General features: G+C 49.7%; 1 protein-coding gene across 1 annotated transcript in view; it reads left to right on the top strand.

The window, feature by feature from the left end:
- The window catches only part of LOC119914852 (unconventional myosin-Vb-like), a gene marked incomplete in the record, with an annotated part of 35,366 nt that extends 24,479 nt beyond the window's left edge, over positions 1-10,887 (top strand). The window contains 18 exon segments of the mRNA XM_038734395.1: positions 480-558; positions 1,153-1,246; positions 1,405-1,550; positions 2,100-2,219; positions 2,308-2,442; positions 2,533-2,598; positions 3,010-3,249; positions 3,381-3,475; positions 5,039-5,237; positions 5,323-5,416; positions 5,492-5,638; positions 5,911-6,062; positions 6,147-6,233; positions 6,331-6,481; positions 7,910-8,204; positions 8,317-8,491; positions 8,578-8,658; positions 9,280-10,887. Coding sequence (XP_038590323.1) covers positions 480-558; positions 1,153-1,246; positions 1,405-1,550; positions 2,100-2,219; positions 2,308-2,442; positions 2,533-2,598; positions 3,010-3,249; positions 3,381-3,475; positions 5,039-5,237; positions 5,323-5,416; positions 5,492-5,638; positions 5,911-6,062; positions 6,147-6,233; positions 6,331-6,481; positions 7,910-8,204; positions 8,317-8,491; positions 8,578-8,658; positions 9,280-9,432 — 2,509 coding nt within the window.
- Positions 10,888-11,109: the final 222 nt, after the last annotated feature.

Raw genomic sequence — 11,109 nt, 5'->3', positions numbered from 1 at the left:
TAAAAATGCCTACTGGCAATATTAAGTGTTTCAACAACTGAGTCATAAAACAATAAATCATTACTATGTTGTGAATTAATATCACAACATATTAGGCGTCTTTGGGCAGTGCAATGTTTCCCAGCAACCATCAGTCTAACATAATACTTCTGGAAATCTTCCACGGTTAATTTAGTCCAGTCTAATCTTCCTGTGTTAATGCTGTTAGCCTCCGTAGTTAACACTGGTAAGTTTTAACATTAAAGACTCGTCATCGCATCCAGCAGTAATAATATATAATAATAATAATAATGCCTGTTTCTCCTGCTTCCTGTCTGTCAGTCCAAAGAGTACAGGACTCAGAACGAGCAGCTGGTTCTGGTGAACACCAGTCTGGGCGCGGAGGTGAACAAGCTGCAGAAGCAGCTGGAGCAGGTCCGGAGTCAGCAGGGCGAAGGAGGCCAGCTGACGTCTCTGCAGGAGGAGCTGGAGAGGCTGAGGGAGGAGCTGCAGGAGGCGTCGGCCCAGAGGAAGAAGCTGGAGGAGGAGCACAGCAACGAGAAACTGGGGCTGCAGCAGGTGAGGGCGGGAGGGGACCCGCGTGATGCTAACAGCTGATCCAGGGTGAAGTCTGCTGTTAAAGTCCTGAGGGCCCCAGAGGCCCCAGACTCTGTGTAAGATCACTGTAAATCCCTGTGTACAGTCAGCAAAACTAAGTCTGGAAACACATCGAGGCCCACAGCTGACCAAGTGGCCCCGGGGCCCTCTAGCAGGTTTATGTGGCCCTGAAGTGTCAGATCAGCATGGAGACGGCGTGAGGCTGTCCGCAGAAATAAATCAAATACTAGATCGTGTTTCTTTCACCACCATCAGAACGATGAGAGCGACACTGTGTGACGCTCGAGTCGAGCTCTAATAAAGATATTTTAAACTTTATCATTCATTTAATAAATGTAATACTTTTCATAAAGTCCTTAGAGGGAATCTCAGTGGTCCAGCTGGTCCAGAGGATCTGTTGGGACTTCAGGTGAAGCAGAATCAGGTTTATTGTATATGAGACTAATTCTGAACCTGCTAAACTGCACAGGAACGTCGATGTTAACTAACTGTTGAGCTTCCTTCTTCTTCTTCGGTGGTATCACTCTGGATGGATGTTTTTGTCTCCGCCTTCAGAGGGTGGAGGAGCTGGAGAGGGAGAACACTCTGCTGAAGAGCGAGAAGGAGGAGATGAACCGGAGGATCCTGCAGCAATCAAAGAGCATCGAAGGTGAGCCCTGAACACGCCCACCTGAGAACACCTCTGGTCTCTCAGGTTCCATCTCAGCTGACTGAACCGCGTTTCAAACAGCACGCTGACCCTCACAGGCTCCCGTACGCTGACAGGTTGTGAACGGCGGTGTGTGTGTGTGTGTGTGTGTGTTTCAGAGGACGACAGCAGTCTGGCTCAGAGGGAGTCGTCTCTGCAGGCTGAGCTGGACCAGGAGAGGCAGCGCTACCAGAACCTGCTCAAAGAGTTCTCCAGGCTGGAGCAGAGATACGAAAACCTGAAGGAGGAGGTGTCCCTGGCCAAGGTGAGCCCCGAGGAAATACCTCATTTGCATATTAGAAATAGTAATAGTAAAGCTGGGGTAAATAACTCTTTGACTGTGGTGTCTGCACCTAAAACTTTCTCTGGAAAATCATCTGAGCTGTCGGAGGCGACGCTCTGGAGCCAGCTGGTTAACTTCTTCAGGCTCATTCACTCGCCGGGGGACACGTCCCCACCACTGTCTGAATTTAGCTTTCAGTAAGAAATGTTAGATAACAAATAAAAGTTCTGTGAGAAAGATTTTTCAGTTTAAATATAAACAGATCTGCTCTGTCAGAAGGCGGGACTGCTGCTCACTGCTTTAGGCACTTAAATAGTTTATTATTCACCGGCCGTCTGAACTTTGTTTCCCTTCGTTTAAAAAGACATTTCCACCATAAACTGGTGCAGAAAATGTCTTCTCTGATAAGGAGGAGTAAAGCTTTGCATCAGGCTGTAGGGAGAAGTTTAACCTCAGGGTGGAGCTGCTGAACCACACGCCGCTAGTCTTCAGTAAACATGCAGCTCCTCTCTTCCTCCCGTCATCCTCCAGTTCCACCCCGGCCACCGGAGGAACCCGTCCAATCAGAGCAGCCTGGAGTCGGACTCCAACTACCCGTCCGTCTCCACCTCGGAGGTCGGAGACACCGAGGACGCCGTCCAGCTGGTGGAGGTGAGTGTGAGCGGTGGGGCGAATGAAGGCGGGGCCCGCCGCTGAAGCCGGCGCGCTTCAACATCTTCTGTGACTGTTCCCTGTGCAGGAGCTGGGCGTGGAGAAGGCCGCCATGGACATCAGTCTGTTCATGAAGCTGCAGAAGAGAGTCCGGGAGCTGGAGCTGGAGAGGAAGAGGCTGCAGGTCAGCGTGGACAAGATGGAGGAGCTGGCCCGGAGCAAGGTGACACTCTCGATTCTATTCTAGTGAGCAGAAGCTCAGGTGCTTCCCCTCTGCACGCCACTGAGGTGCTCACACTGTTCTTCTTTAAAGGGCTCCGAGGCCAAGAGTCCCGCCTCTGAGCAGGAGACCGCAGACCTGGCCTACAACAACCTCAAGGTACACACACACTTCAGCTCCTCCGCTGGCTGCATACAACAAAATAATGTAACTAGTAACTCTGAGAGGAGGGCAGGGGTCAGCCGGTAGCTGCCAGTACACCATCCTAACTGTGAGCAGCTCTAGTCTGACAGCAGGACATATAAACTGTTATTCTGTGGAGAGTAGTGCCGCTGAAATACAGCAGGACCCAAACTAGGTTTCAGTTTCATGAATAATGATCAGGAACGATGGATTTTACACGACTCCTCTTTGTTTATCTGCGTTGATTTTTATATTCGAATAGACAAAATATTCCTTTAAAACCTGAGGTGAATAACGGCTCAGTTTGCTGAAGGATTTCTTTCAAAGTGCTTGTCTGTCTGGATCACGTGTCCTAAACTTGTGGCCCCTGGCTGCGTGCCCCTGCAGAGGCAGGAGCTGGAGTCGGAGAACAAGAAACTGAAGAACGACCTGAACGAGCTGAGGAAGGCCGTCTCTGAGCGAGCGTCTCAGAACAACTCGTCCAGCGAGCTGCAGGGCAGCTACAACCTGCTGCTGAGCCAGCTGAAGGCGGCCAACGAGGAGCTGGACGCCCGCAAGGAGGAAGTCCTCATCCTGAGGACTCAGATCGTCAGCACGGCCCAGCTGATGGAGAGGAACGAGCACATCGTGAGTGTCTCTCTCAGCCTCCTGCTCCTGTTCATCTGAACTCACCTCACAGCGTGACGAGGAACCTGCGGGCTCATGGGAGATGAAGTCCTTCAGGTCATTTTATCTAAACGATGTTCTTTGTGTTTCAGCAGGAAAGTAATAACGTCCCTGAGCTGAACAGCAAAGAGCCCGTGGACAAAGAGGAGGCGCTCAGAGCCTATCATGGGCTGTGCGAGTCCAAAAAGTAAGTCCTGCACCTCCTCCCGAGAGACGGTACACGTACGTGACGCTGACAGGCTGTTGGTCAGTAGAGAGGAAACTGTGTCACATGACGCTGCAGCTTTAAGGCGCAGCCCACGAGCGGACCAATAGAAACACTGCAGCCGTGTTTGGAAAGTTATTATTCAAGACATCATCCCTCTGTCAGACCTCCAACCCTGTTTCCTGGTCATTAACCTGCATCAGACATCACATGACCTCACCTTTAGTCCAGGAATAAAACCTGTTCACTGTGTTCAAGACGTGTTTGTACTTGTTGTAGTCCTGAAGTAAAAGCTGCTGAGGGACACTGATGCTTAAAGACCAGGACCAGGTCTCTGCTGTCTAACGCTTTCTGTCTGCTCTGCTCTGCAGCCTTCCTCACCTTCTGCTTTGCTTTCTTTCCTCTGCCTGCTGGACTCCAGCACACAACAGGACTGGTGTTATTTGAATGAAGATGGAGAGCTGGGTCTGGCCTACCAGGGCCTGAAACAGGTGGCCAGGTCTCTGTTCCCTCCCTTCCTCTTGTTCTGCTGACATCCTTTCACTTTCTCCTCTTTTCCTCACTGAAATAACAGCTCACTGCTTTAACTTACGGTACCCGGGCCTGGTACCCGGGCCTGGTACCCGGGGACATGACACACTTGTGTTGCACCCAGTGTGTGAAGTACGCCCTGTCCTAATCTGCAGTCTCACAGACTTTCCATCAGTCTGAGGGAGTTTCCCACAGTGCATAGCGTTGTGACCTTAAACACGGGCTTACCAGGGGAACCACTACGAGCAAGAAGGTTTACATGCGTTGAAGAAAGCGAGTGATCTGAGGCAGCCGGTCCCTTCAGGGCCTCGGCCCGGAAGAAAGTAAACCGCTAAATAAAAAGTCCCAAACCGTACGGAACACGTTTTGGTGACTTTAAGGTTCTGTGTTGCACAAAACGTCCCTTCGCACAGTTTGAGGCCCTGGCAGCCGCAAAAAAAGAGAAATAAGTTTCCATCAGCTGGTTACAAGCCAGGCGACGGTGAGCGTAGGTCCACCAGTAGTTGCTGTAATAAACAAGACGTACGGGTTCCAAACCAGAATCAAAACCAGCTGCATGAACCTGAGGACAGCGGAGAGGGGCCCTCAGAACTTATTCGGCTAAAGTTTTTCCATCTCTCATTTAGCTTCGACAAAGGAAAACTCTAAACTTTTTTTAAATTAAATAAATTAAAGCTTGGGTTTGAGAGTTGACCTTTAATGATCTCGCAGTGTGTAAATGTTTGAAGCGGCGTGTGGAGAGGAAGCTAAAGGATCCGTCTGCTGTTGGTCTGTATTTTAGTTTCAGTCATTAAATCACGTTCTGACTTCCTGTCTGAGGCCCACCGGTTCCTCCATAAATCTTTACAAAACCACAGACATTTAGTTTCACGTTTAAAAGGCTCAGTCATTTCCTGAAAGAACCAGGAGGAAGTGGAGCGTCTGTTTCAGGTTTCAGAGGGTTTTTCACACACTGGTTGCTCACCTTAAAAGAAGTGTGTCTGTAGCGCTCGGTAACCTGCTGTGTCCTCTCAGGCTGCTGGAGGCCCAGCTGCAGTCTCAGTCCCGGCAACACAAAGACGAGCTGGAGGCTCTTCACACTCAGATCGAGCTGCTGAAAGACGACATCCTGAAGAAGCAGGAGATCCTGAACTACACCTCGTCCCTGTCCCCTGAGGCTCAGGTGGAGTACAGCATCCAGCAGGAGATCACACGGCTCACCAACGACAACCTGGTGAGGGGCTGCTGCAGACGCACTGGAGGGGGGCTAAAGTTTCACGCGGGGTCTTCATGCTGGGCTGCTGTTGTCTTGTTCGCAGGACCTCAAGGAGCTGGTGGAGAAGCTGGAGAAGAACGAGAGGAAGCTGAAGAAGCAGCTCAGGATCTACATGAAGAAGGTCCAGGAGTTAGAAGGTAAGAGGAGCTGTGAGCTCAGCAGAGTCCGGGTGATCTGGATCAGACGTGCTGACGGCGTCTCCTTCTCTGTAGTTTCTCAGGCGGACGCAGCTCAGACCAACAGGCCCAGACCTGAACTGTGCCGCCAGGTGACCGTCCAGAGGAAAGAGAAGGACTTTGAGGGGATGCTGGAGTACTACAAGGAGGACGAGGCCCGGCTGCTCAAAACTCTGATCACCGGTAAGACCCGGACTGTCACAGGTCGGGCTGTCGTCCGTCCTCGGACTAATGAGCACAGTAACAAAGAGTCCAGGTCAGTTTGTTGGACAGTTCAGGGACCTGCCGCGAAGCAAAGCTAAACAGTGAGACTAAATCCAGAGCTGCAGTCTTAGTTCACCAGGAGCTGAAGTCCTGCAGACGGAAAGTAAATCTGTCTCTCTCTCTCGCTGCCTGTTGAAGTTGTTCTCGGCAGCAGGAAGCGCCTCAGAGTTAATGTGCTGCTGTGTTTTCAGACATCAGGCCCAGCACGGTGTCGGCCACAGTCCCCTGTCTGCCTGCATACATTCTCTTCATGTGCATCCGCCACGCCGACTACGTCAACGACGACCAGAAGGTGGAGTCTCTGCTCACCTCCACCATCAACGGCATCAAGAAGGTCCTCAAGGTGAGCGTCCCCCACGCATCCACCCGTCTGATTAAAGCTACAGGCTCCGTAATTTCACTTCTAACTATCTGTTTCCATCTGCAGAAAAACGAGGACTTTGAGACGACGTCGTTCTGGCTCGCCAACACCAGCCGCCTCCTCCACTGCCTGAAGCAGTACAGCGGCGACGAGGTAGGCGGGAAACGGTCTGTACTGAGCGCGCTCCGCGTTCCGCTCCGGCTGCCGGATGATCCTGAGTCCGATGTTTTTCTGTTGTCTTCCTGTTCAGGTGTTCATGACGCAGAACTCAGCCAAACAGAACGAACACTGCCTGAAGAACTTTGACCTGACGGAGTACCGACAGGTGCTGAGCGACCTCTCCATCCAGATCTACCAGCAGCTCATCAAGGTGGCAGAAGGCATCATACAGCCCATGATCGGTGAGTAACCGTGTCCTCTGTCACAGATTACGTTTGTAGGGTTTATTAAACCAAACAGGTGAGCAGGCTGACGTGAGGGGCTCCATAAATCCAAATCCACATGTGGACAGGCAGGGACACCTGAAGCCTGACACCTGGCAGGGGGATTACCTACAGGTGAGACACGTCAGGGGCAACAGGAAACAAAGCTAGGCATGACGAACAGACACAGACAACTTCAAAATAAAACAGGAAACAGGCAGACGAAGACCAAAACGATCGTCCTTAAGTCTGACGTTGTAGGACTGACAATCTTTGTATGTGTCAGAGCTGCATCATGTGACTTTCACCCAGCTGTAAGATGTCACGATTAACTCCGCCCACACAGCATCAGGTGGAGTCGTTGACCTGCAGGAGCTCAGTGGAGGGCGGTGTCATTCCACCGGTGGGCAGCCGGGGGCGCCAACGTGCAACATCTGAGATTATTCACTCAGTTCAAGATGTTATATTTATATGAAACATGGGAAGTGAAGTTTATTAAATGACATGACAGTAAAAAGTAAAGTGTTTACAACAAATGTCAAAGCACAAGATTTAACAAAATACTAATAAACACAGAAACAGCAGCAATTTAGAAAAACACAGAAATTAAAATGAATTTAAATATTTTTCCAGTAAAGTCTGTTTTTAGGTCTTTGCTGATTCAGTGTTTGCCGGAGAGCATTGTGGGTATCGTAGTTCTTAACAGCTGTCCGGTTTTCTACACACTGACCCTTCATCGTCTCCTCGGCTCTGAGTGAGTCAGCAGGTCGCTGTTCAACCGTCGGGACTTTTCTCAGAGGATGTTTACAGAAACGGCGTCACTGCTGAGGAAGCAGCTGCTGTTCTGACTCATTTCACCATCCAATGATTCCTCAGCTGAGACTATCTCTGCATCGTGTCAGATATTGCTTCATAGATGACAAAAAAAAAAGTAGTTTGGTTTCTGTGGGCGGGAGTGACTGGCAGCTACAGCGTGCTAACTCTGCAGCCCAGCTGTGTCCTCACATCCCGTCCTCATTAGCTCGGCTCCTCACGTGCTAATAGAGACCCTCCTAAAAATACTGTGCAGTGTTCACGGGGAGGCGTTATTTTTGGACACATTTGGGCCGCGGTGTTTCTGGCACTAACCTTTCAGACCGCTTCAGGAATCGTCTCTGTGGGGGAAAGCCGGCAGCAACGCTTCCTCCAGCCCAAGGTCATGTTCAGACTGCAGGAAGAGGAGGGGCTGAGGGAGAGCGAGCGAGGGAGCGAGCGAACCTGTGAAATATGAGGTTACCTGTTTTAAATAGTGAAGCAATGGAAACTCTGATCTTCATGTCCGCACCCTCAGGCTTCAGCTCAGCGTCACTCTCTCAGACATCTGAAATATCTGATCCTTGTCTTTCTGTCTCTGCTTGTCGTGTCCAGTGTCGGCCATGTTGGAGAGCGAGAGCATCCCCAGCCTGGCGGGGGTCAAGCCGATGGGCTACAGGAACCGGTCGTCCAGCATGGACACGGACTCCGGCGGCCCCAGCAGCTACACTCTGGAGGCCCTGATCAGACAGCTGGGGCAGTTCCACAGCATCATGCGGGAACACGGCCTGGACCCCGAGATCGTGGGTCAGGTGGTCCGACAGCTCTTCCACTGCATCAACGCCGTCACCCTCAACAACCTGCTGCTGCGCAAAGACGTGTGCTCCTGGAGCACCGGCATGCAGCTCAGGTACCCCCCGGCTGAAGCGGCCAATCGCATCGCTGCCTGTCCCTTCATTAGAGACGGCAGGACATCCTGGGCTCGTGCGTGAGCTCTGAAGCGTTTCTGTTTCTGTGTTCAGGTACAACACCAGTCAGATGGAGGAGTGGCTGAGAGCAAACAACCTGTACCAGAGCAAAGCTGCAGCCACTCTGGAGCCCATCATCCAGGCCGCTCAGCTGCTGCAGGTCAAGAAGAAGACCACGCAGGACGCCGAGGCCATCTGCTCGCTCTGCAGCGCCCTCTCCACCCAACAGGTCTGCTCGCAGGACAGCAGGACAGCTGATGAACGACACACGAGACAAAGACATGGTATCGATCATTGTTGTTCTGTGTGTTGCAGATTGTGAAGATCCTGAATCTCTACACGCCGCTGAACGAGTTTGAAGAAAGAGTCACAGTTTCCTTCATCAGAAACATCCAGGTGAGACTCGGCAGGAAACCTCTCCAGCGGCCAGCAGGGGGCGACTCCAGCGGCTGCAGAAAGAAGTGTGATTGTATAGAAGTCTCTGAGAAAATGTTTCTACTTGTCAGCTGATTTATTCCCTCAGTAAACACTTTCCTGATGAGTTTGAAGCAGGGGAGGCTTTAGGGCGGGGCTACAAGCTGACTGACAAGTTGCTACCATGGCGACCTGTCAATCAGGCTAGAGGCGACTCGTATCCGCTGCTCTGTGTACGTTTAACCTGCGCTGCTGAAAAAGCTCATCAGGAGTCGGCAGCTCATTTAGTTCTGGGTCTGTTTGTCGCTAGCTAAGATTAGCATCCCAGCTAATATCACAGTCAATGTGAATTACAGATGCAACATGCTAACCAAGCTAGCTTGCTCCACCCTGTCGTCCAAATATGGTCACTTGTGGCTACGTGCGCTTCTGTCATACAGTCCGTGGGTGGTGTTCAGAGGAGGAGGGCAGGAGGAAGTGGTCTCTTCTTCTTCTGTTTTTTCAAGCATCCTTAAATGTCTGTGGTTGGTTAATGGCAGGAATGTAAAGCTTTGGTCTGGGTGAGTTTCTCAGTCTGACCTGCATGTTCATCTGTCTGTCCAGAATCGTCTCCAGGTCAGGAACGACCCTCCTCAGCTGCTGGTGGACACCAAGCAAACGTTCCCCGTCCTCTTCCCGTACACGCCCTCCGCTCTCAGCCTGGAGACGCTGCACATCCCCGCCTCGCTCGGCCTCGACTTCCTCATCAGGGTCTGACACGACGAACCGACGCTTTAACCAGCTGAACAGCAGACAATCTGAAGGGTCACATGAACCTGAGTGAACCACCTGTCCATGTCCCGTGTCCTCGCTTCATCCTTTATGCAACCCGAACATCACTGTGCCCACTGCTCTTCTTCTTCTGTTTCTGCGAGAGCCGGTGTGCGTTACAGGAGGTCTGGACTGAGGCAGGATGAAGAAGGTCAGTGAGAAGCCTGAGGACGGAGTCTCAAATCTGTGTTTCATGATCCACCAACAAAAACGAGATTTGCACTTCTGTGCAGGGACATGTGGACGTCTCAGGTGCATTTACTGTCCACAAACAGGTCCACAAACGTCTCTGCTCTAATGGAGGACTGGGGGGGGGGGGGTGACTCTGTAGTTGCAGTACTGCGAGTGACCACTGGGACAAGCTGCCATAATCCCACAATGCAATGCGCTTTCATTTTATAGATGTGACATCTGTGTGACTCTGCAGCCGTTGGTGACGAAGCAACGGGAAAGTTTCCAGCTAACGTTTGTCTGGTTTTTGCTTCGCATCGTTCAGGTTTGTTGGCGTTTGTGGACAGAAAACGCGTTTGTGAACGTGTTTCCACAAACTGCGAGCATGAGACACTTTTCTCTCCATGAAGAAGATGTTTGTGTACGACGTTATCAGCTGCATGTTAATCACTCCTGAACAGGTTTAATGAACCAAAAGAAAAAATCAGAGCGTTTCGTTTTGTCTCTTCTTATTTTGCCTTCAGAGACCTGGTCTGTGTTCAGAGCAGCGCTGTGGACGAAGTCATATCATGAATCTGTTTGTTCTTTTTAAGTTTCTGTGTGAAATCGGTCAAATTTTTTTATTCCTCCATTTTTTTTTTTCTTGTGTGATTTGTACGATTTTGTTTGTGACACCGATCAATAACTGAATACTTAATGTAAACGTCTGACGGGTGTACCGACCTGATGTCAGAGAAAAGACCTGCTGCCATGCATTACTACATTATTATACACAGTTTATATATCTATATTTGTCTTTAAACACAGTGGGTTGAACGGATGCCTGATGATTGGGGGATGATGGAAGCTTTAATTCTTAGCTGAATAATCTTTTGCACTTGTAGGAACACTAATTATTAAAACACTGTCTATAGAGTCCAAACTGTGTCCCGCTCAAAGGAAAACACATTTTTATGAAGTATAACTGTAATACAAGAAGAAGTACTCTGTGCAAAATGTTTTATCTTCTGTGTGCTGGACGTTTGATTCACTCATGATACAAATTACTACACTGAAATCTATATTTTCATACTTCTGCGTTTAAATGTACTTTAATTAGTTCTTGCAGTGAAACTGTTCAGCTGGAAACGCTGATGTAAATGTTTTGAAGCATGAAGCACAAAGTAACTTCCTGTAACATCGTCACGTCTTCTTCATCAGAATAAAATACTTTGTTTTTCCAGCAAAAGAAACTTTGTACAGATTCCTTTAAAATGTTTTTCTATGTTCAAATGAAATGAAATGATTTGCTTCTAATGGTGTTTTAACTTTTTAATGATTCTTCAAACAACAGTTTGTTAAATTCCACCAAACAGATGAAACGTCCGTTTACATCTGCAGAGATTTGATTTTATATAATAATATATCTTTTTATGTAAAACCCAGTGAGGCGTAGTGTTTGTGGACGATGGC

This window comes from Micropterus salmoides, unplaced genomic scaffold (assembly GCF_014851395.1).
Source record: "Micropterus salmoides isolate LMB-PRFRI ecotype aquatic unplaced genomic scaffold, ASM1485139v1 Ms_hic_scaffold_20, whole genome shotgun sequence".
In the NCBI taxonomy this organism is placed as follows: domain Eukaryota; kingdom Metazoa; phylum Chordata; class Actinopteri; order Centrarchiformes; family Centrarchidae; genus Micropterus; species Micropterus salmoides.
The sequence above is the reverse complement of the archived record's forward strand: the minus strand, read 5'-3'. Positions and strand labels throughout refer to the sequence as shown.